The sequence below is a fragment of the Numenius arquata genome, chromosome 12 (genome assembly GCF_964106895.1).
Source record: "Numenius arquata chromosome 12, bNumArq3.hap1.1, whole genome shotgun sequence".
NCBI classification, from domain to species: Eukaryota; Metazoa; Chordata; class Aves; order Charadriiformes; family Scolopacidae; genus Numenius; species Numenius arquata.
Genome location: NC_133587.1, coordinates 40,553,241 through 40,578,596, shown reverse-complemented (window position 1 = coordinate 40,578,596; position 25,356 = coordinate 40,553,241). Strand labels below are relative to the sequence as shown.

General features: G+C 43.3%; 1 protein-coding gene across 1 annotated transcript in view; it reads left to right on the top strand.

Annotated features, from left to right (window-relative positions):
- The window catches only part of CRHR2 (corticotropin releasing hormone receptor 2), a 103,311-nt gene extending 99,010 nt beyond the window's left edge, over nucleotides 1-4,301 (top strand). The window contains exon 12 of the mRNA XM_074157095.1: nucleotides 3,092-4,301. Coding sequence (XP_074013196.1) covers nucleotides 3,092-3,232 — 141 coding nt within the window. The 3' untranslated portion in view covers nucleotides 3,233-4,301. The remainder of the gene's footprint in view (nucleotides 1-3,091) is intronic.
- The last annotated feature ends 21,055 nt before the right edge of the window (nucleotides 4,302-25,356 follow it).

The window sequence follows — 25,356 nt, the reverse complement described above, 5'->3', positions numbered from 1 at the left end:
GAGCAAGGACTTACTCATTCCACATATCTAAGTCACCTCCTTAGGGGGATCGTCTCTTTCTGCATTATCTATACTAAAAGCCTAAATAATTGGCCAAGAATAGGGAGCAAGCTTTCAGATGAGATGGATCCCCCCCCTTATTTGTACGCTGGCCCACGTATTTGCTTTTGGATGTGTATTACATGCACCCTTAAATCCAGAATCAGAACTGGGTATCCCTTGGCTACTCCAGGTAGAACCATGATAGATTTGCAAACTTTGGGCATCCAGAAAGGTGCAGCACTTGGACACATCTTCTTTCCACTGTTTCCTGTGTTTTAACAGGAGAGTTCAGTGAGGCAGTGAGGTCAGTTTGATGACACAGTGAAAGTCAGCAGTCCAGGTTGCCTTCTACTGTAACAGCATATGGCTGAGTCAGCCCATCATGACTCTGACTTTCTCATACAACTATCTCATTTAAATCATTTTGTAAACTGACCAAACCCCACCTTGAAACTAGACGAGGCATGTTGTACCTACTACTTTGTAATGAGAGGCTCTTCTAGAAATCCCCTTCATTGTTGTTTAACCACGTTATTCTCATTCTCATCACAAATTTATCCATGATGATCACGCTCCTCCTGGCAGTGCTGTCTTTTAACTTCAATCCTTCTTTCACTTGGATGTTCACTCTTCTCCATGCAAGCAGTCCTATCCCCCCATACCCTTTATTTTTCTAAGGTCTGTCCTACCTATTAAGCATAAACCCCATTATTTTGTAATGAAACAAATAATTGATTCAAAATCAAAAGAAAGAAAACCAGTGTGGCACTTAGTGTAAACAACTCTATCTATTTGTCTTAAGTGTCAGATCAAACAGCACAAATCACACACAGCCAAGAGAAAACAAGAAAAGGAAGAGATCCTCACGTCTGTTTTGCCCAATTTGTACCTTGTGGAAGGACTCTGATAGAAAAGGAAGATTTTCAGTGTCAGGACTCCACTGAATTGAAAAAAAACCAGGTTTTTTCGGTATTTTTTTTTGCGATCTTGCAAAACTGTTTCCCAAGTTGATACTCATAAACCTGGAATGGGGTGTGTTTCATTGACAAAGTTGGTGATGAGAAGGGATTGTAGGTGCCAGACCACAAAAGTGCAGCGTTTCTAAGTAGTAGTGCTACAGACTAGGGGTCTGTCTAAGTCCCTGAAGGCTCACCAAATGGGAGAACTGAAACCATCTAAGAGAAGGAGCACGGATCCTTTCTTCCCATGTCCTCCTTATGAAGTGTTGTATGTTTTAACTATCAGGCCTCATCTAGAATATCTAATACTGACAGCGTGTGGTTTGGGTGGGAAATACCTCTGCTACTAGAGCTCATCAGCTCATTTGAGCATCTCTTAGACAGCATGTTGGAGCTGGTCTGAAGTGTGGTTGGGGAGTGTGTGTTCCTCTTGTTTTGAGTAGACTTCAAGGTGCACATGAAGACAGGCCCAAAGGCTGTGCACCTTTGGACAATTTCTTTCAACACCATCCTCCCTGCAGTCCCAGTGGTGATTACAGATACACCCAGAATGGCTTTGACCTGCCTCAAGTGCTGATAGCTGAGAAGTTCTGCCAGCATGGGTTTCACACAGACTGTGCAAGCGCACAGTTGCCATGGTAGCTGATCCACATTGAGGTCTACTCTACAACAACATCACTGCTATTAATACCCAAGCTTTAGCCTGCCGGTGGTAAAATGGGGATAAGAGCACTCCTTTACTTTTGAGGGATGCAGTGAAGATAACTACATTAAAGACTGAAAAACATTCAGAGTAAGATATCAATATTTTCTAAATTTAGCTAAATTTATAATTCAGTTATCTAAAGCAGAGCTAATTGTCTAGACTCACTTTATAACTAATGAAAGGAAATAGATATTTTTCATCTGACCACAGTATTTGGCCTACTTTGGATATCTTCTTTAGGAGGAAATGAATTGTACCCGTTGACCATACTGACCGCTTCTCTCTTGGTCAGGAAGAGAACTATGGGTCAATAGCTGAGGTGTAATGTCTACATTATGTTATTTATAACCCCACCTTCTAAACAAATGTGGTTTTGGCAAAGGAAGCCCTGGCTTGATATAGAGGTTGTATGTAAAAATGCTCTTATTTCAAAGTTGATTGGATTTCAGGTTGGCAACAGAATGTCAACATCCTTTCCAAGTGTCATGAGTACAATTACCCATTGACTGTCCAAGAATCCGAGCTCAGAGTCATCTCACCTGATTTTGTAGGCTTACCTGTTTGCCTAGGATAGGGGTCTGAATTGCTCTCATCTCTACAGTAAACAGAGATCAACAAGAATAACCAGAAATTGGTCTAAACGTTTCGTTTCAGCTTCTGACTTTGAGTCTTCTATGCCAATGATTTGGGAGGAATTGATTACAGTCTATGTGAGGAGTATCTCAAGCTTTCCTTCCCGTTGTGTCTGAGGCCAGGGTTGCTACCACCTGTCTTTCTCTTGCTTATATACATTATATTTGAGCTAGAGCTCCTGGGCTCTCTCTTTGGTTCATGCAGCAAAATATGCACTTAAAGTTCAAGATTCATCTGGCCTATTTGTAAACATCTGCTTGAGGACGACCTTCTGTTGACTGTAGAGTAGCTCTCTGCTGCCTATGCAAGGTGCTCACAGGGATTAGGTCAGCGTGTCTGTGTTGTAGACACCAATGTTGAATAGACAAGGGAATATACAAGGGAAGAGGGGCAACTACAGGCCCTGTGATAGCTCTCCCTAAGGTCTCTCTCCATCAGGTGCATTCGTCTTGAGAGTTTGATTCAATTGCATAAGCTTAGGCATTTATTGCCATTTGAAATGCTCTGGGGCATTTAAGACATCAGATGTGAGACATGAGATATGTGAAACCCATGCTTTTCCCACAATGCAGTACCCAGGGCAATGTCAAGCGAACCAGATGCCCATGTTTAGGCAGCTGAATCAAGCCCTTGGTGTTTCACTGGCTTGACACGTATCATCATTTGTCTCAGAGCTGTCTAGTGTCCCTTTACAGAGGACACCTGAATAGTTTAAGTGTTCATGTTCTTTCTTTTTTTTTTTTTTTGCCAGGTCCGTTCTGCTGCCAGGAAAAGGTGGCACCGCTGGCAAGACCATCACTCCCTCCGAGTGCGTGTGGCACGTGCCATGTCCATCCCCACGTCTCCGACACGAATCAGCTTCCATAGCATCAAACAGACCGCAGCCGTGTGATATGCCCTGCACATACACGCACCACATGGTGGCCTTCAGGGTTCTTCTCTCTTCACTCTCCCCGAGACCCTTTCTTCAGACTTTCTTCCTTTATTCTGCACTGCTCTCTTTTGCAATGAGGTGCCCAATCATATTTTTTGTGGACTCTCATCTCCCGTATTCGTGATGCTGCTTTAAGGCAACCAGGCAAAAGCTCTTCGAGTAGGCGGTGGTGAAACAGATTCAAAGAAGAAAGAGATTCAACACTGACTGCACCTTGTGGAAGTTCACAAAGCGAAGTCTGAAACAGCACACTGGCAGGAACAATCAGGTTTTTTTCTCCTTTCTTTTTTTTTGGTTTCCATTCTGTATTGTGGTGAACAAAGACTACTTTTAACACACTGCCCATCTCACCCTGTACATTGATTCCCAATGATTTCAACAGTTTGATGTATAGATAGCCCGTCTTTTCGTTGTTTCTTTGTAAAAATTTCTTCTCTGCAGAACTGTCATTTTGAGAATGTGTGGCAGCAAGAAAAAGAGCATCTGAAAGGTGGTGTGAAAAATCCAAATTTTATCTGCCTTCTCCAATTCTCCCTTTGATAGACTGGGAGTTTGCCAGGGCATCGCTGGACTGTTTAACACAGGGCACTTTGCCTTGCGAGAACCATGTCCTGGTCATACACAAAATTTGGAAAAGGACAGCAGTATCTCTAGATAGCTCTATAAAATATCCTTATTCCTCTTAGCCCCACGCTTTCGACACAATGTAAGTAGCCTTTGGAAAGTCTTTGGTTTTTTTCAGCTAAGAGGATTGGGGTGGGGAAGGACAACAGAGCATGTTTTCTGGGTTTAAAAAATATAAAAGGGAAGCACTGTAAAAATAATAATGAGAAGAGGATGTTTGCATCATGAGGGTAGTGCTACATGCTGCACAAAAATTATCTATTGAGCATTTTGAACTAGAGCAGTTGTATCTACTAGGCTTTTTATGTGATGTTCAAAAATACTGTATATTTTCAATAATAAACACTACTCTGGGTTGGTTTAAATAAAACCAGGCATTTTCTTTACTCTGGAAAGGAAGAGGACACCTGTCTTGAGTGTGGTTTTGTGTTTAAAATCAGGGAAAGAAATACGGTTTGATAATGAGCCAATAAGAACAATCATATGATAAAATCTGAGCAAGAGGGAATTTAAAGGCAAGATGAGTTGTTTGCCTTCTCAGCTCATGGTGTTACACCAGATCCCTGTCCCTCTGCACTCCCCTTCCCTCCAATGGCCTTTGCAACAGCAGAAAGCAAAAAAGCAAGTTGTGTAATATATTCTCCATCACCTGTATCTCACCAGTGCTGGAATAATTTGCTCTTTCCGCTTGAGCGTGCTTATTCTGAATTTTCTTCCTATGTTTTAGAGGACTTTCCAGCACAAGTTGGATTTAAATCTTCAGGTTTAAATTGGTCTGTCTCTAGTTTTCAGGACTACACAGGGCTGGAAAATATCTTGGAGGACACCGATGTTAATCCCCTGCTTTTGGAGGCATCCTGTCCTAACAGCTCGATCGCATTCAACTTTGAGCTGATCGGCAATGCACAGTAAATTTAAATGAAAAAATTAAAATTTTGTAACTTTTCCCCCTCCTAACTCTCATTTGGATTCATGAGCCTCAAGGAGATAACTGAGGGAGAAGGGATGTGTCGGTGCTTTATTCATTGCCTGCATCACAATAGCCATGCGCAGCCTCCTGGCATTTTGTGTTTGAAGGGATAGATATACCTACAAGTTAGAAATACGTGCATTGAGTACCTCTGGGTCTGCTCTGTCTCTAGGGCAGTCTGGGATGAAAAAGGGGATTTGCAATGCAGCAGAGACTGTCAGAAATTGCAGGTTATTGTTGCTGCCAAGAGTGTATTTTCACAAAAAAAATGAAATCCTTATTCCAATTAGTGTATGTCCAAAGCAGAGATTTTTAGTCCTTCCAGCACTGGAGCCTGTTTCCAGCCAACACGTGGACAGACACCATTAATGGGGTACTGCTTATGTTAATTTGAAGTGATTGCCATGCTAACACGTACACTACTTCTAACTTGTTTGCCATGGAGGCTTTCTGAAGTCTGTCAAGCCCGAGGTACTGACAGCCACAGCCCATTTTCTCTAGAGCACTGTAGCGAAAAACAAGCTTGAATTTCTACCGTCAGCCTACCCAGGAAGAGCAATAAAAAATTATTTTGAGGGTGGCTTTTTTTTTTTTTTTTTGGTGTTCTCAGAGAGTGCAGAGCAGGGGAGAATGATGGAGATAGATGGGTTTGTAATTCTGAACACAGCATGTCTAGGGAGGATCATAAAGGCCAGGATTTGAGAAAAAAAAGGCAGGGTCTAGGTTGTATCAGGCAAAGTCCTAGGGGGTAACTGCTTTGTGATATCTAGTGGAAGGAATATCATTCACACCATCTGAGGGTTTCCTATCTGAGATTGGACACATGGGACACAATCCAAAGCTCTTCACCTTATATAGTTTTTCTGCACGTGGCTGCCCTGTAGACAACCTATGACTAGTTTGTAGGCTGTCTAATCTCTCAGTGGGCACCAAACCCTCCTGGTCGGCAACAAGTGGAATACCTGTGTCCTGGAGCTCATATTCTGGTTCCTCTGGAGCCACAAGATGAGGCACACGATCTGTGGGGTCTGTGCATTTGCAAGGTGGTCGCCGTTAGTCTATTTTCTAGGCATACATTTCAGGTCTCTGGAACGTTTTACTGGCATCAGTAGACTTGGTGTCAGGCTCGTATTTGCCCTCTCGGTAGCCCTATCTGGTTCCCAATAAAGAAGCAATCCCTTTCTCTCCTCCACATCAAGGACCAGGCAGACCATAGGACTATCAAGATCTCCTGATGAAAGCTGCCATAGAAACAGGGAGTGGAAGGTAGTCTCCATGGAAATAGTGCTTTGAAGGCTGTTTTTCTTTTCCCCCAACTGATCAATATCATCTTATTGCTTCCTTAAGTTCACCTGCCTGCCTCTATCCTTCATTTGGTTTTATTAGGTGCAGTAAGATCCTTCTCAATACTATAACTATGAGTCAGTATAGCCCATGTTAGCTGTGAAACCAACCTGCCCTTCACATCTCGGAATTGAAGAACTAGGACTCATCCTGAGTTTTCTTCACTGTTGTGTCCCTCACAACCTGAATTATCCTGTCATGCTAGAGGGAACACTGTCAGTCATCCCACTAACACTAGGAAAGAATGAACATGAGCAAGTTTTGGCTGCTGTATCTTTTTCAGGTGCACCTCAGAGGTCTTGGAAATACACTCATGCCCCCTGTCTTCAAAAGAAGCTTCTTCCTTTGTTTTCTCCTGGCAGGGATGCAGAGATGAATCAATTCACATCTCTTTAGGGAAAAGCATCTCCTTTCCTTTACACTGTGACACCTTTTAAAACTCTGTCCTTTTCAACAAAATAATCATTTGCAGCACAGATCTGGGATGATTCAGATGCAGATTTTGGATCAGCAGGAAAAGTCTCAGCTATGCCAGGAAAATGGTTGTGGATATGATGGACTGAGAACCTCTGTGTGTGTATGTCTAGGTACTAATATATGTAGATGTACATACATATCTGATTGCAAGTGGGTATGTGTGAGCGTGTGTCTGTGCACATGAAGAAAACTGGTCAAATTGCTTTTGATTTTTAGCGTAGCATGTTCGAAGAAAACCAGGCTTCTTGTTTTCAGTGAACCATTATGGAAATGAGCATCCATGAACACTTAAGTACTTGAAACAGGAATCATAAGAGCTCTTCCAGGAAAATGTTTGCAGTGCTGAGTGCTGCAGATAATGCATGTGCCAACTGGCATGTGAGAGCGAGTGTAAGCTTACTTTGGATCTGGACTAATTGCTTCCTTCTGACACTATTTAAGTCTTTCCACCCTCCTCCTTTGCAATAAATCCTCAGTCCCAGCTTGCGGTGAAGACAACACATTGCCCCATCCCGACTGTTCCCTGTGGGAGTCAGCGATGCTGCACTGCAGCTCCTTGGATGCAGGGATGGTAGCTCAGGGATGGGGTTTGATAACTGAGGAATTGTTATGGAGACTTACATCAGATGGCAAATTCCATTTTAAATGCATCAGTACATAGCCTCCTCTGTCATCTTTTGCTTACAAGAAGAGGTTCAGCCCCCAGGAGATATCAGTAAAATCCCCTGCATCTGATGTTAAGTATCAGCCATGCCAGTGGAGCACACGTGGACAGTGCTGGCCACCAGACCACAGCAGCAGGGTTTTCAAGGCTAAAATGGCACAAGCAAAGAACACAATGAAGATTTGCCACTCTTAACAGTCACCTGGCAAACCTGACAGCTGTCTGTTGGAGGATGAGGATAAGAGCAAGACACAAGCCAGAGAGCACCTGTGCGCTGGAGGAGGGGAGGATGTGCCTCCAGGGCACAGAGGTCAGTACGGCTTAAGGACCAGAGGGAGAAGAAGTGAGCCCAGAAAATGGTATTTCCCTATGTGGAAAGGATATTCCGTTCATGCATACAAAGGTTTCACATAAATTCCTCAAATTTCCATAGAATAGTTCACTTTATTCCCTTTCTCATTTAATGCCATAGAGCTGGAAGATAAGCATTTCAGGAGAAAATTTTGGAGAAGAAATAGAGCATACCTATAAATTGTGGACTGATGGCAAAATGTGTTTTTAAAATAAAAGCATGCATCATCTGGATGGTCCTGTTGGATTCCACATTGGCTTCTTAAGTTTCTCCACTTGCTAATTAATGCAGTAGAAAGAAAATATTTCTGATTAGTGTAATTACCATAGAGCTATACTATAGTGACCTTAAGCTATGAGAAGCCAAAGCTTTAAAAAAGAACTCATAAAACTTTAATGAGTTTCCCAGATGCTAACGAGCAAGCCAGCTTCCATGAAGAGTATCTGTGCTCAGCAGTCTCCAAAGGCTGTGAAACAAACCTTCTGACCCTTTTGACACGTCTTCCCTCTGTGCTCCCAGGCTGCAAGGGATCGTGTCAAAGGCTGAACCAATTAATTGCACCCTGGATATTGGCATATGTCAAATGAGTGATTCAGTCTTCTGAGGTGGAAAAGTGACAAATTACAAAGCTGCTGGCAAGGTCATAAGAAACAGCACTGGCACCCTGCAGGGATGCTTTCCTCAGGGTCTAGCAGTGTTGTGCTGATTATTGGCATGGTGGCTAATGAGCTGCCCCGACCAGGCTGAGCAGGGAATAGTGGTTAACCTGGCTCATCCCAGTCCCGGACAGCCACATCCAGCCTGAAAGCACATTTATACAGTAGAAATTCTGAATGTCCTTCAGCTGGTTTGCTTGTGATTTAGTAGTTGACTCATTTTGACCTTGGGGATGCTCACTGATTGCTGACTTCCAGCTCAGCAGTTCAGTCGGAGATTAACTGATCAGCCGCCGTGTCAACCAGTGGGTCCTGACACATTAACTGATCACCTCCCGTGTCTGAAACAGAGATGCTTCTTCCTAGTACGAGGGTGAGGCAACATCTAAGCTGGCTCAGGAGAAGCATGCATCCAAAGTGATGCAGGCCACAAGGTCACCCCCAACTGCTTCTTTGTGAGATCTGGTGATTGCCATGGTTTTATATCTCCCAGGGATCCCTGCAAGTCTCCTTGCCCAGCAACCACAAGGGGGTTGGTTGGCCTCAAGTCTGTAAATGTGTGCGGGTATTTCGGATGAGTTATCAAGTCTAGAGCAGCCTTTCTTTAATAAAAGGATTGTAGAACCTTTGGGTGGAAGAAACCCACCAAACAAAAAACAAAACACAAATCTAGTCATCATATGCTGTTTTGCCACAATAATAACACTGAAGTGAAAGTTGGAGTTCACTTTGAACATCTAATGCTTCAACTTGTTTCCACGTATGTATAGGCGCACGCGTGTTTTTTTGACCCTTCTGTTTACTTGAGAAGATGTCTTATGGCCAAAGAGTGACTTCCACACCAAGAACCACTTGGCAACCAAATGAAGTGCTGGATAGGGAATAGGACCCCTACGTTCTCTTTCCACCTCTCCTGTAGGCTTCTGGTGTCACTCTAAGGAAGTTTCTTTTCTCATCCGCCTGTATTAGTTTCTACTTGCATTTGTCCAGCTTGAGCACTTGCACTGGAAGCTTTTTGGGGTACAGACTTCTCTCACTGGACATCCATATAGCATCTAGCACCTAACACAGTGTGGACTCTTTTTTCAACACGCAATTACCAAAATAATAAAAAAAAAATTTAAAAAAAACAAAATCAATAATTTGAGAGGTTTGAAGTTCAATCTACATCTGAAACCTAATGTACAATACTGCATCAGTCTTGTCTGTCTATGATTTAGCACGGACATCAGATGTGTGAGTTGTGTACATGGTACTAACAATAAGCCCCTGCTAGAGAGGGCTAGCTAACAAATACACCGTCATCCAAAAATAATGTACATTTTTCCATGCTATTGGCCAAATGTGTATTGGGTTCTAAGCATGCAGAGAGGCACCTAATGGGATTTTCAAACATTCCCATATAGGCTGAATACTTAATTGCCATTGATTTCTGGTGGAGTTGAGTGCACATCACAGTTAATTGACTTCGTAAATGCCTTTATATGTTCTGATGTATTTTTCAGTGTATACATGCATTTTTGAAACATCTGACAGGTCTTCTGCAAATAGCCCTTGAAGTGGATGGGAAGGCTCTACTGGACCTCAGCAGGCTTTGGCTGGACACATCTGTGTCCCAGTGAACAAATGAAGGCACGACAGCCAGCGGTGCCCAAATGCTGAGTGCAACCACTGGTGCCGAGTCCCCCCTGCAGAAAGCTCCATGGCCTCATTGATGCAAAAGAATTAATCATCTCAGCCACCAATTGGTTTCTCTTCTGTTTTAATAATTTAAATCTGAGCCACTGAGAGCTCTGAAGGCACAGATCAAGCTTTTGAACCTTGGGAAAAGGTTCAATCATATACCTTGGGAAAAGAGGAAATGAGAAGAAAAGCATTGCTCTTTTTCCTGAAGCCATTTTGGATTTCTTTGATGGTGTTGTATATGAAAAAACAAAGAGGAAAAAATCTCTGTTATTTTTCACTTGCCCTATTTAATTTAGGTGAGTAGGCTTTTTTTTTTTTTTTTCTTTCTTTCTTCAGATGTTTTTTGTAGACAGTGTTTCCATTTTGGAGGAGTGTGTTCAAATAGTACCATTTATATATTCAGCTCCATCACCAAATCAGTTTAGGTCACTGAACCAGAACAACATGACATTTTTCCAATAGATAGCAAATTCATGTATCTTTCCCAAAAGGGAATTTCACAGGAACTGAAGCTATTTGCAAAGCTAGGTTAAATGAGGCAGTAATTTTGACTGAAGGAAAACAGGTTGTTCAAAATGCTGTTACTGATGACTAAGAACGGCATTTCAAATTCTAAAAAATGATCTTTTTTGTTTAAAATTGACCAAATTCTTTTTAAAAAAAAAAAAAATTAAAAATAACTCCTACATCAAATCACAGGAAGTTTTTCCCTTCTGCTTCCTTCTTTTTTTTTTCCCCAATTTCTCCAGCATTTTTTGGTCAGCAGAGGAGGCTAGGACCATTTCTGCATATGTCTACAAACTCTAGTCCTATCATGAACACTTTGTAAATATGGGCTTGTAAAAATGGGAGATTCTTACTGGTAGTTCTTTTCTCCCTTAGTCATCACGGAAGAAAGTTGCTTAACACATGTCCGGGTCAATCTAACTGCCACACACTACCTGTTCCCACCCAGTTGGTGGCTTTCTTTATGTGAGACCGGCAGCCCATGAAGCAAATATCTATCTATCACTTCAGTGACCACGGTCCTTATGTTTCCCCTCCAACTTGCTCAGCCAGCATGTAACAGACTTATTTCAGGCTTCAAAAACTGCATCAGCTTTGGCCATATTGGCATAAAGATGCTTTCCTGGCTTGTACAGCTTCCTACTACGGAGGATATCTTTTATTAGACCCATTCATGCCACTGGAAAAGGTAAATGAGCTTTGGGCACGTGAGTCCCTCTGCTTCACGTGTAATAAAGCACACTTTCCGTTTAAAACATTCAAGGTATTTTCTCCTGGGTTTTGCAGTCAGTGGTCATCTGACGAACCAATAGTAGCTTCGCCCATCAGAAAATGAGGAGCTTGTTAAGAGCATGTCCTCCCCAAGCCGCACTGCACTGGTGTTCACTGAAACTTTGAAAGCAAAAACAACCATCAAAGGCAAGGGAATGTCCAGAGAACTGGAATGATTGGCTAAAAGGAGGGTGGCCATTTAGCAGCTGCCCACTCCTGCTCTAAAACCCTCTTCTTTCCAAAAGCATCACTTACAGGTCTCACAACCCTAATTCACTTCAGTCCTTTAACCTACAAGTTATCTCCATGTGTTTTGGTGGCTGATTTTGGCCTGAGTTGATGGGTGAGTCCTTGAGAGAAACTTGGGTGCATTTGCTCCCCTGCGTGTGGTGATAATACTGCCTTGAGTTCTGCTAGGAGCCTCCAAATTCCAGCCAATTCAGCATCAACTCATTTCATCCTCAATTTCTCTTTTTCCAGAAACTTTATGCTTATTTGTTGATCCTTGGGTGGCATTGCACTCTTCATTTCTCACATGCCTAGCACCAGAACAGAGACAGCTAAGACTTCCTTTGCCAAGCCTATAGCAGCTCTGAGATGCCTTCTCCAGCTGGTCCCATGAATGTGCCCATCACAAGGGCATGAGTTTTTATTGGGAGTGCAAAGAATATGAATCCAACTGGATAGGATCCTACCAGGAGAATGTTCTTCAGGGATGTTAAGAAACTGAGTGCCAGAGGGAGGGTTATGTGGAGAAAGAGTGACTGAACTTGCAGAGATTTCCAAGGAGCGGTCAATTCATAGGCTGGAGCAACAAGGACTAACCTACTGGGTAAGATGATTTAGTGAACAACCTGCCCAGAGGAGGGGAGAGATGGCTGATCTGAGGAAAGTCTTGTTGAGTCCAGGACAAGGGCTGGATGTAGAAACAGTACAGATGGCCTGCTGCCATCGGTACATGCTGCAAAGACTAAATGGTTCGCAGGCATAGGAATCTGCACGGAAAATAGTCATGGGGTTGGAGTAGGAAAGTGCTGTTCTTGCACTGGTCCCGAGCTCCATCCTGTGCATGCAAAGTTCACTGCCTGGGAGAAGTAGCACACGACAAAGACAGAAGCATCCAAGGCTGCTTGAAGGTTTTGTTTCAGCTTTGCTGATTTTACTACAGCTACTCACTTTGCATGTTTTACACGCTCGCTGATAAAAATCTGTGACTAGCAATATGTCTCCACATTTGTGCTGCTCGCCAGGCTAACCTTCATCTTCTTCACAACAGCTGGCTTGCTCATCCTCATTCTTTTCCCCCATTTGGTGCACACAGCCTTTCAAAGCATTTTTGCTTTGGTCAGCATTGACAAGTATCGGGAAGTTGCTTGCAAAGCAATAGAAAGAAAAAGTTGCAGAAAAATATTGTATCAAAGTTTCCAACATCATAAATCTTCTAGGATGCATGTTATTACCTCTTCTGCTGAACTCATAGAGTCAGAGATGTAAAATGAATCAGATCCAATCCGCCACCCCCTCCAACTCGCTGTGTGCCTCAGGATTGAAAGGAAAACCTCAAGCTTCTGCAGACCTAAAACTCATCATGTGACTCCCTCAATAAATCAGCCCTTCCCACACGTTCTGAAATGCTATTAGCTTCTAGCCACAAGACATTTATGATTCATACGGGACAGGCTCCTTGCGAAATTATTACAAGCAGTCCCATCTGCAGCATAAAACCAAAAGACTGTAGAGTCAAAGCCAATTAAAAAACAAATACATCAGACCTCCTGGTCCCTGTTTTAGCAAGGAAGGATCACATGCTTTTCCCTATAAATTACTCATCAGCATCATTTTGAGTGGTGTTATTTATTAGTTGTTCCTATCTGAATCAACAACCCAAACTATCAAACTGTCTCAGCTCAGTTATTTTACTGTTTACAGACTTTTTTTTGTGTGTGTGACAGTGTATACCCCGTTGAGTATGCTATATATACCCCATCTGTGCCCATATTGAAATGGGAATATTTGGTTTGCCAGGGCCAGATCAACAATTGTCTCCAGAATCATATGAAAGACTCACCTTAAACTCTGCAGAGATCGTGCTGAATGTGTGTGGCTGTTGTCATACAGAGGGCATTCGCTGCGTGGGATTCAAAATGGGCTTTCAAAAGCGTGCTGGTTTCCCAAGTATCTTTTTGTTGCTGTTTGACAACGCAGCAGGCTTCCTGGCTCACCTGTGTCCTAACCTAAGGAGAGATCCCAAATCCACTTCAGGATCAGCGTACCAAACACCGGTTCCTGCCCCTCTCCAAGGGCAGGTCAAGCTCACCTTGTACATCAGGATCCGCCTCGCTGAGGATAGAGGTGTCAGTATGCAGGTGTGTCTGAGGGGCAGGTGTCTCCATCCTCACGGTAGGCAATGGAGGTCTCATCCGTGCTGTAAGCACAGCCCAGAGAGTTGTTTATCCTGTCCACACATAGGCGTTTACCTTTGGGTGACCCCAGCAGCTCCCACAGGCTGTATGGACAATATTCCCACTGGCCCTGAGAGGAGCTTGGAGGCTGGTTCAGATGCCTATTGGTTATAAAGAGCTATTGCCTGAGCTAAAGCTCAGAACTGGGTTGACTGACTTGTCTAAACGTCCCTGCTAAGTTCTGAGATGGTGGAATGAGACATGTCTCATTCTGGCATGTCTGAGACACCCACGTGGGGTGGCAGGCTGAGAAACCAAACCAGGGAGGGCTCCAAAGGTGCTAAACACCAGCAGGTGCATCACTTGTGTGCGGGTCTTCTGTATCACAAATACCACATCACATCATCATTTTATGCCAAGCCAAAGAAAACCGCTTTGTATTTACTTAACCTCTCCTGTACCTCCCGCTCTTCATTTGCTGTAGAAGTGCTCTGATTATCCTGCATTAGTCACCCGCTTTTCTTCTCTCTGTCATTTCCTAAATGAAGACTTTTATTTATTTTGTTCTTTTATCACAGCATTGGACAGCGCTAGGAAAAAGAGAGAGAAAGCCCACGAGGTTGTGTCTCTTTCTGCAGCAGAGACGGGCACGCTTGCAGACCGAGACAGATGTGGGCTCTTGCGAGGCAAACTGATTCGGAGAATGAATGGTTAAAGGTCGTTAGTGTAGATTTAGTACAGCTTGGCAAAGAACAGAGCTCGGAGCCCAGCATTGCAAGATAAGGAGCTGGCCTTGTGTATAAGATAGCAGGAACAGATGCATGCTAAGGAGGAACCCAATTGTCTGGGTAAAGTGTCCATCTGGTCGGGACCAGTTTCGCGGTTTGGGGTCCAGCCAACCCAGCATTCTAGGACAAAGATAAAAGTACACGGTGAAGAAGACTGCGAGCCTTCCTCCAGAAGACCCCGGCCCACGACCACCAGGCGACAGTACGCATGTGGCAAGGGGAGGAGACTTATGATAATGAGTTCCTAGAAATAATTAGAATAGTAACGCCTTTTCTTAGAATCAATTATAATAACCCAGCCCACATTAATGAATATGTATGCTTTTCATCATAAATAGATGCTTGTTTTACAAACCGGTGTGCAAGTTTGGAGGAGCGATCCCCCTTGCACCCGGCGCCGCAATAAACATACCTGCTTTATAACTCTCTGCGAGTTGTAGGGTTTGTTTCCACGCGTCAAAACTGGCTTGAGCTTCATCTCACAGGCTGGTGGTGTAAGGAGAGGAGACAGCAGCAAAGAGCAATGATTGCGAGGTAATGAAGGGATGGGCAAAGAGGAGCTCGCTGTTACGTCTTCTGTAGTAGAAGCAGGTGTCACGCGCTGGGATCTCAGCCCTAAGGCGTGATTGCAAGGAGAACAGAAAATGGCACTGTCTGGGGTCCACCTACATCAAATTACTTCTCAGGAATGGAAGATAATATGTTTATTTCTTTAGAGAAAAGCAGAGGGTGGTGAGGACTTGAGTGTGGGGGGTTTTTTTTGCTGTTTGCTTTCTGTGCCCCTTGCTTTTCTAATATTATTATGCTGAGAGGAGGAAAAAAAAAAAGAATGAAAGCTATAAAATGGTTATAACTTATAGACAATGCCAAGGAAAACATTCCAAAGTTACAGTGCAGTTTTCCATTGTAAAACTGCTGACTTTGGCTGGAGAACTGAAGTAAGAAAACTCCAACAAAAGTAACTCTGAGTCTGTTCTGACTCAGCTTTTGGGCTGAGATGTGTCGTAAACTCTGGAGCAAACACACGCCTGGTAGGCAAGTTAGAAAGGAGTGTCTTCTGTGAAGATGGAGATGAGAGAAGCCAATGGTGTCTTCTCCAGCAGCCCTAGGGCATGTCACCCCGGTGGGTTCAAGCAGCAGGTGGGTCCCACCTGCCCAGCCTCTTTTGGGGATGTCAGCAAGGACATCATGGACCTTTCTTCTTGGGTGACCCTTTGTACTCGATCCCACCATTCTTATGTGGGGAAAGGAGTTTGACACGTATCACTGTGCAATTCATAATCCCAGATATATCACCCATGACATTGCCATTTCCCCTACACCTACATATTCCTTGGGGTTCCCATTCATAGAATCATAGAATTGTCTAGGTTGGAAGGGACCTTTAAGATCATCTAGTCCAACCATCAACGTAACTCTGATAAAAGTCATCACTAAACCATGTCACTAGGCACTATGTCTACCCATCTTTTAAATACCTTCAGGGATGGTGCCTCAACCACTTCCCCTGGGCAGCCCATTCCAATGCTTAATAACCCTTTCAGTGTAAAAATTTTTCCTAATATCCAATCTGAACCTCCCCTGGCGCAACTTGAGGCCATTTCCTCTTGTCCTACACATTGTACGTTCCCTGCACTTCACCTGTTACCAGCCTAAAATCCACTCTCCAGTGTGCAGGACAGTCTCTGCCCTGCTGCCCTTATCCCTCAGGAGCCAGCAAGGAGGATTTTATTAGTAGCATCATTACTGTCCCTCATTCACAGTTGAGAGTGAAGAACAACGTGAACAGCAGGACACTACCACTGGGAAACAACAATCTTCCCCTCAGACCTCTTGTCCTGTTCATTACCTCCCAGTCTCTAAATTAAAATTCCAGACCATGCTGCAAGCACTTTAAATATAGCAATATAACACTTTATTTACTTGCATAGAGGCTGCACACACGTAATACCTTTCACATATGAGATCCCCTGGGTTACCAGTGCACACTTACCATTTTCCCATGTGTTAGAAAGAACAGGTTTTGCAGATTTGCTGCCTCTCCACCTCACTGAGTTTTTGGATACTGCTATGATCTTCTTTGTGCTCAGGTAATATATTTCAATCCTTAGCCCCATCAGTGAAAAAATAATATTGCTTATGTCTCAGCTAAGTTACAAAAACCTCTGGTCTAGCAAGCTTTCTGCCTAAATAGATTGGGGGATTCACCTGAATGCAAATTCTTACAGCCTGGCTGCTGTATTGGAGCCAGCCCCCCCCCTCCCCGACTCTGCTCTGTACAGCCTGTGGAGTCCAGGCTGCAGAAATAAGTGACTAACAGGCTCTGCTTGGGTAGAAAGCTTAAAAGTCAGATCTCATCTGCAGACAGCGAGCTGCCCTTTGCCCATCCCTTCATTACTTGGCAATTATTCTGCTTTGCCACTGCCTCCTCTCCTTACGCTGCCAGCCTGTGAGGTGATGCTCAAGCCAGCTTGTCTCATTACAGCAAGGAGCCCACAGCTGCCTCAAGACACTGGCCATGACAATCTCCATACAACCTTGGTTTTCAGTGAATTTCTCTGCTTCTTTCACTACAAGAAGGTAAACAAAGCAGGATTTCACTTTATGATTTATCTACAGTCTTCTCTTATGCTTTTATTAGCTAATTCAAACACAGCCTGGATCAAGAGTCATTACGAGCTCGTGTTATTCCAGCACAAATACACTGTAAGTAAAGAAAGATTAGCTGGTCAAATTAGTGTTCAGCTGAAAACCGAAAGGGAATTATTCAAGGTTTGATACAAATTAGTAAAAGCATAGACAGTGGCAGTTCAGAGTCAGCCACAGGAAAGTTGAAAAAAAAGATCTTCTGTCTTTTTCACATATGCATATTTTTCCCTCCCTGTTGCTGCCAGATATCTGTAGCTCTGTGAAGAAATCAGTGAGTTTAACCAACTCTTGGCCATACCATCTTGCTGGAAACTCCTGTCTAACTTCATAATAACGCAGGAAGGATCCTCCAGCGAGTGCCCAGCTATCAGATGGAAACAATCCAGGATCCTCATGAATCGGTAATAGAGCTTTTTCCAGACTTTTTTTTTTCCCCCCCTTCTGTCCTAATCAGGAATATATTATTATATAGCTGTATATAACTGATCCATTGCCAGGTTTTGCAGGTAGTGACAGATGGCAGCAAGCGCATATTTTGACCTCTTTAATTGTTTTTGTCTATTCATTGCTCCAGTAACTGTCTGAGAGCTTAAACATGTCTTTGTCTGCTTTGGTGGAGTCGATCAGAGAAAGGGATCGATAGAGACTCCATTCCTCAGCTGTCCATAGATCACACCATGACATAGAAAGTTTTGAATCTCCAAAGCGAAACAAGGAAAAGATCCATGAGACTGGACCTAGTAAAGTCCAAGTTCTGGCTTATTGTTATGGGAAATGACCGCCAGCTTCCAAGGGCACAGTGACATTTGCTTTGGATTCATTATTTCTTTTTAACTTTCTTCTTGACCATGACTATAATAACTAGTAATGAAAGAGGCATTAATTGGACCGATATCTTTCATGGTTTTTTTCCTTTTGTTGTTCCTGGCAGAGGGTGTATGTATGTAGGTAGGTAAGAGGGCATTATTTTTAAGAAACCTATAAGCACTTCCATATCCTTGAGACTGAAAGCAGCCTGGGCAGAAGGTGGCGAGGCTTGTGGAGGCCATTAGTTCATGCAGAAAGTTCATCCCAGAGCTCTAAACTAGTTCCCAGCAATGTTTGCTCTTCCAGAAAACTTTACTCTTAGTATGGAAAGTTCTCCTTTGCCGAAAGTTAACCACTGGATGAGGTCTCAAATGTTTTCCTCCAGTCCTTGTTCTTATCAGGTGTGAGAGATCAGACACATGGACTCTTTGAGGCCCAGATAAAAATTACTATCTTTCTAAGACAGCTTTTTGCAGATCTTTACCCTGTCTTTGTGGTTGAACTAGACCAAACCCCAGCAATTTAGAATCAAAATTAAGTAACATTTGCCACTTTGTTTCCAGTTACTGCAAATAATGTCATTGTCACTAATAATAATGACCTCGCTGTTATGCTAATTTTCTAGTTTGAACTGAGTCAGCTCCAGTTCCCAGGCTTTGCTCATTCTGCTTTCCTGGAGAGCCCTTTTTACTATCAGAAATCTTTTGCTAGCATTTTTTTCTCTAAGTCCTCATCAGCTCTTTCTCTACCCTCTTCCTCCAACCAGGATAAGCAGACTCAACATCCAGGACGGCATTCCACTGAGCAGCTGTGGTTGTGTGTCTTAGAATGACAGGATTGCTTGAATTTATTATATTGGCTTGTTCCCTGTTCCCTCTAATGGTCACATAGACCTCTTGTGTGGACAACCACAGTGTAGTTAACTGGGGTTCTCCTGCTGCTGTCAAGGACACTCCAGACCTTTTATCTTGCTTAGCACTCCCATCATATATGCTATTCCAAATCCACATGTCTGATGGTATAAAGCATCTCAAAGATTTAAGCAACCATATCAAGAATTGGGAGTTAACTCAAAATTACTCAAAGCAGGTATAACGGGGTCACATATCCCGCAGATAATTAGAGGCAAAAGTGTTGGATAGGATTCATCTTAGCTCACATGGGATGTCCACAATGTAGAAATCTGTCTTTGAGGCTGCTCACTCAGCGCAGTGGAGAGGAATGTGTGCTCTGAAGCCATGACTGACCTGTCCTCTTACAGAGTCGTTCCTTAGGCACATCAGACTCCACTGACTGTACCATTTTCTCTGATAAAGGGAGCCTCAGTGACAAGTGAGATGAATTCACCCTTTGTGCCTTGGCACAGAAATGACCCATATTCTGAACCCGCTTAAATCCACTGGGATTATTTCATTGGTGTATCACTTCTCTTTTATATCAGTATAATGTAATGATGAATCACATCTAGTGTTTTTTATGGGGTTCCTTTTGATCCAGAGTGGCATAAGTGGGAGGAGAAAACCACTGATGATATCATTATCCTTCTAGAGCAAAAGATCTCCTGAATCAGACTGTCACTACAAGTTTATTTTGCAAAGTTGAACACTGAATTTTTTTGTTACCAACTGTATTACTGAAATTTTATACAAAGTAAACAGAAAAAAAATATTAAAAAAATCTATCCTCAAAAGAAAGAGTAGGAGTAAAACAACGTCTTACCAAAAAAAATAAAAATAAATACATCTCAGATACTCAAACACCTCATTATTTACTGTCTCTTTTTTCATATCATTTCTGCAAAAGCTGACAGCAGGAGTGCTGTCTCTCCTGTAAATACACAGTTCTCTCTGTCTCTTCTTCCCAAAATACGGGTGTCTCCTGCCATAAGAGATACTCCAGAGCATCAGAGACATACTCCCGGCTGACCAATATGACATGGGACTTGTATGTGGACTTTGCAGGGAAGCAGCCAGAGGTCACAAGGAATACCTTAGGAGGTCTTAAATGACAGGGGATGCCTACGTGCTGGCACATGAATGAAACCCTTCGATTTGGTCATTTCTTGGTACCATTCACAGTGTGAAATAGATCTGCGCAGACTATAACGGGAGCTGGAAGTCCCCACTAGAGGCAAATGTCACTCTCACATTCTACTCTTCTCATATAGTTTTACTCCATTATAATCCCAATGAATCATCCTGCTCCGATTTATATCAGTGCACACCCGAAACATTACCTGAACACCCATAGGATTATTTGCAAATCATACCGGTGTGAATCACAGGTTAATTTGGTTGTGGAATTAGGTCTAATTTAAAGAATATATGGGACTAGAATAAGATCTAGCACAAATAACGCTCACTTTGCCCTTTTTCTGTACTTCAACCCCATGGTTTGGTAATACAAAGCAATATTGTACTCTTTTGATGAGGTGCCTCCTCCATATCTACATGTCTACGTATCCATCTACCTGAGGCACCAAAGAAACATAGTGTATATAGGCATCCTCTATAGGGAATGGACGGAGAGAGAGTCTGTCATAAGAAAATGATGGCCTGACTATTTGGCAACCTGTGCATGCATACGCTCGTGGTGCGTGGATAGAGGGAAGCTACGGAGATAGTGGTACTGGCTTCACCAGCATAAAGCCTGATCGAGGTACACGAGTCACACAATACTACCCCCATGGAATCCTGCTTTGAACACCACGGCAATACTGCTGAAACCAAACACAAAGTGGTCCCACTGCAGAAATTCCTCTCTGCGCAATACCTTCTCCTGGACTTGGAGAGGCAAAGCTTAACACAAGTCACTTTTCCCCGCTTACACCACTGTGTTGTTGCCCAGGCAATTTAAAACTGTGCTTCAGCAACTTAGGAGCGTCTGCTACACTGCAACGACTACACTTACCAGCGCCTGCTCTCCCAGAGCAAAGTTATTTGTCCGCGTGACGAGGACATAGGAGAGACGAGACGACACTAAAGTGCTCATTATCTGGAGTAGTACTGGTAGTACTAATTGGGAGCAAACCAGAAAAAAAAAAGGAGAAAAAAAAACAAAACAGAAAAACATAAAACCCATTGAGCTAATACATTCCTGAAGAGAAGACAGACCAAACCGTAGCGAGCAGAGGATGGGATCACAGCTTTCTTACATTCTGGTCACACAAATCAGCGGAGCTGTCACCGCTGGCCTCACCTCTCTCCCATCCTTCCCCAGGAGGTGATGGGCTGGTCTAACACAGGTTTTCACTGGCAGGTCAGGCAGGTTACGAGTAAAAGCACAAGGTTACCATCCATCAGTTGAACCTTGCTGCTGGATCACCGCGTTCAACCCTGTAATCGCAGCCAGCAGCCATCTCTGCTCTGCAGCGGCGTGTAACAGCTACAGCTGACTCATTTGCTAGCAACAGGGCTCTTTTTATGACCAAGTGTCTCTGGAATGGTTTAATTGGAAAACCTGCTTCTGTCAAGTCAGTGATTTCTACCTCTCTGGTCACTTGTTACCTTCGAGAATGAAATACTGCAGCCACAGCATCCAGCTCATGGCACTTGAGTAGAAAAGTCTCTTTTGGTTAATTGTCCTCTGCTCCTTCTGTGGTCAACAGAGAACTAGTTAACACCATCAAGAGTCCAGATCATGACTTATCTCATCTTAAAGGAGGCATTGAACAAGATTTTTAAGCCTCTATAAGTGTCTGTTTCTCTCTGTTGGCAACAAAGGGAGCTGAGGGGAACTGGTACAGCTTTAGCCATCTAGCTGAGGTCGTCAGATAAATCACGCCTGATCTGTCTTTTTGATGTGGCTGTGAACAGCCCGCGTGAGACCTGCTCCACACACAGCTGAGGGTCCAAGACACTTATTGAGAGCAAATCTGCCATAACAGCTGCAACCACCACCACAACACGGCCTAATCTAAAACTGCATAGCTGTAACACACAAGTAGCACATGCCAGAAAACTGTAAGTACCAGCAATTTGCTTGTATTGAAATTCTTTGCTGACTTCAGGCTACAGTAAAAGGGGAAAAATAGTCTTGAAGGCTTCTTTTTGTGAGTTCAAGGCCTTGTTAAATATTTTCAGTTCAACAGGGCTTCAGTGCAGCCAGGAAACTGGTCCCGAAAACCCATTTTCCCTGGAGCATCAACATAATGTGGTCTGAAAGAAGAGAGCAAGAGTTCTCAGCGAAAATCCCAACCTCTTTAGGTGTGACACTATGTGCAATTTAAAATCCATTATCCACCAATATATAAGCTGTGCTGCTTCTACCACTTTTTCCAACAAAAAGTTTATATCAAAGGCTGGCAGCTGTCATAATGCTTTGATCTATGTTCAAATTGCCATTCTGAATTTAATATGAAAACATTAGCTGAGTCAAACTGAGAGAAATTTCCCCAACTCTAGCGTTTAACAACCTTTCTGTCTGCTAGCCATCTAGGGAGGCAAGAACAAGGGAATGGTCATGCTGGAGTATATTTTGGATCTATGTTCTTGCGCTCTGCAGTAGACACTGGCCTTATCTTTGTGTTTCAGATAGAAAAGTAAACCCACAATATAAACACACACACCCCCATCCTCTGAGACTGTTTCCTGACTCACTTTTTAAAAATAAGAGATAGAGAGCTTTGACAATATAATCCCATCCAATGCAACTGAAGAAGCTGTTTCTCTGGGAGCTGATGAAGCCAGAGTCAACATGTGTGAAATAAGATATTTGCCATCAAAAGGCAAATCTACAGGGAGATCTAGAGAGCAGTGGTAGCATTGCACCTTCTGACACTAACAGCAATGGAACGTCTGATGTTTGCAATTTCTATGATATCTTCTGTGTGGAGGAGGAATAAGGAGCCCAGAATTAGCTTTGTGGAAGTATTCCCTAACTGTAACTCAAGGCACTCCCCTACACAACGGTCCTAAGATCAAACAGCCCTAGGGTTTGCAGGGCAAGCCCTTGGCAATCCCAGCAGAAACATTCTGGTTTCCACAAGTGACTCTAACTGGAGACTGACACAATCAGCAAACTCGCTGCCCACTCACAGCGGTCCATCACTGCCCAAGCTCTAATGCATTTTTGGAGTAAATTAACTTTTGAGTAACTTGCAACTAGCTCCAACACAGCGTGGAAAAATCTGCTTGTTCTAACACCTTGTTCTGATGTATAAAAATACATTGTTTAACTACTCGATATCTTTCTGTATTAATGGGAAGAGTATAGGAAACAGTATAGGAAATCATGAAAGGAAATTATGGAAGGATTGTGCTGTCATTTAGTCCTTTGAACAGCAACGGCTGGGACACCAGCTAGCCTGACTGCGAAGCCACAGCAAGAACATGGATGTTTCCATCCCTTTATCAGGGAGTGTAGTGATAGGACGAGGGATAACAGTTTTAAACTGAAAGAATGGAGATTTAGATTAGATATGATGAAGAAATTCTTTACTGTGAGTGTGGCGAGACACTGGCCCACGTTGCCCAAAGAAGTTGCAGATGCCCCATCCCTGGAGGTGTTCAAGACCAGACTGGATGGGGCTTTGAGCAACCTGGTCTAGTGGGAAGTGTCCTTGGCCAGGGTAGGGGGGCTGGAACTAGATGATGTTTAAGGTCCATTCCAGCCCAAACCATTCTATGGTTCCTGGAAACTGCAAGGGAAGGATGAGTCAAGATTCCCCTTGCAGGAATATTCACACATATTTACACTCAGCTTCCTCACAGATGTCCAGGAGCCAATCCCAAGAAAAGCAGATAGAAATCAGGAAAGTGAGGAAGTCACTTATTAAGGTAAAAGACTGAAGTTTTTTTAATGCTTTGTTACTAAGAGACAACAAAAGTTTTAGAGGGAAAGGCTTACTGGCTCCTCTCTGGTTTATACAGCCGACAAATTGACACATCATCCATTTAGCTGTCTGGAGCAAGTACTAAAACATCAGAATGGAACATAAATTAGTCTGGTGAGTGTCTAAAAGGAATCAAGGTTAAAGGACAAAAATGAATGCATTAAACTGCTAAACACTAAGTGAAATCTGCAAAAGGCTAAACACAAATTACAGATATGTACAGAAGCCAGCCATTCCTCTGCACTCCTCTGTCCCATCAGAAATGCCTCAGTGACAGTAGAACATTGTCTATAAACATCCCTTTCCTAAGCTTCACTTGTTACACTCTTGACTCCTTACCATTCAGAAGCTGTTTATTGCCCCTGTGAAATCCCCAGAGCAAAGCAGGACAATCATGGATTCCAGGGTCAGCCTGGTTTCATCCCAAAATGCTATAGCTTTGTCTCCTACTAATCGTCCACTTTTATCTTTTGAGAGACAGTACTTTGCTATACGAAGATAGGAAATGCAAAGCTGATGGAACCACCATCCTACCTAGGGTAGATTCACACCACAAAAGCTTTCAGAAGGCTGATTCATTCTCCCTATCACTGAGTCTGAAATCCTCGCAGGATTTAACGTACTGCATGATCTGTGCTCAAGGGGCCATCAGCTGCGTGGGATTGGTGGGGATTGGAGTCTCCTGTTCTATCCCTGTTTCCTTACAGACGTGGAAATCGAAGTTCACTTGAACTTTATTGCAGAGCGTTGGCCTTCCTGTTCCTCACTCATTCCACATCTCCCCATATAGCCTGTCCAAAAAGACAGCAGCAAGGCCTCTTTATACATAAACCTAGATGGTATCTCCTCAAAACACCTTGAAAAGCTCTTGAAGGGACTCAAGGCTTCAGATCACTGAGAAAGCACCAAATATAAAATTCCACAGCTCCTGGGAGATCCCTCCTCTCCAGAGACCAAATAACTTCATGAAACATCTTTTGCCTTCCTGAGGGAGCATCATTACCCGTGCACCAGTGTTGGAAAATTTGTTGTGCAGTTTAGAAACTGCTACTGCTGGTTACGGGGAGGGACAGCTTGTCTCTCCCGTAACTCAATGGGCTATACCTGATCTGCTTACAGCATGTTTGTAGTGTCTCTGCTGACTGCCCCTGCTTCAGGACCCCCAGACCCTGACATCTCCCACTGCATTTGCAAGCCCTCCTCTTAACCTAAGACCCTCTGCAGGTCAAGCTGGCTCCAGCTTTTCCTCTTTCTAGTGAACTATTTCCTTCTTCACATCCCCTAAGGCCTCCTGAGGAGTTCTCCAAGGAGATTGCAATGTCAAAACACACTCATAAGTCAGTTATCTGCAGCTTTCCCAAGAACAAGCACACAGGCGCCGCCGTGTCCCTCTGAGTAATTTCCCACCATTCTGTTTGAGAGACACGAAGCTGCTCAGTGGATTCTCAGACTCCAAAAATTCCTTCAACTCTTTCTCATTGCATTACAGAGTACACAAGTAGGTGTTTGCAAACAAGCCCAGCTAAACACTAAGCCTCATGCTCACCCCATC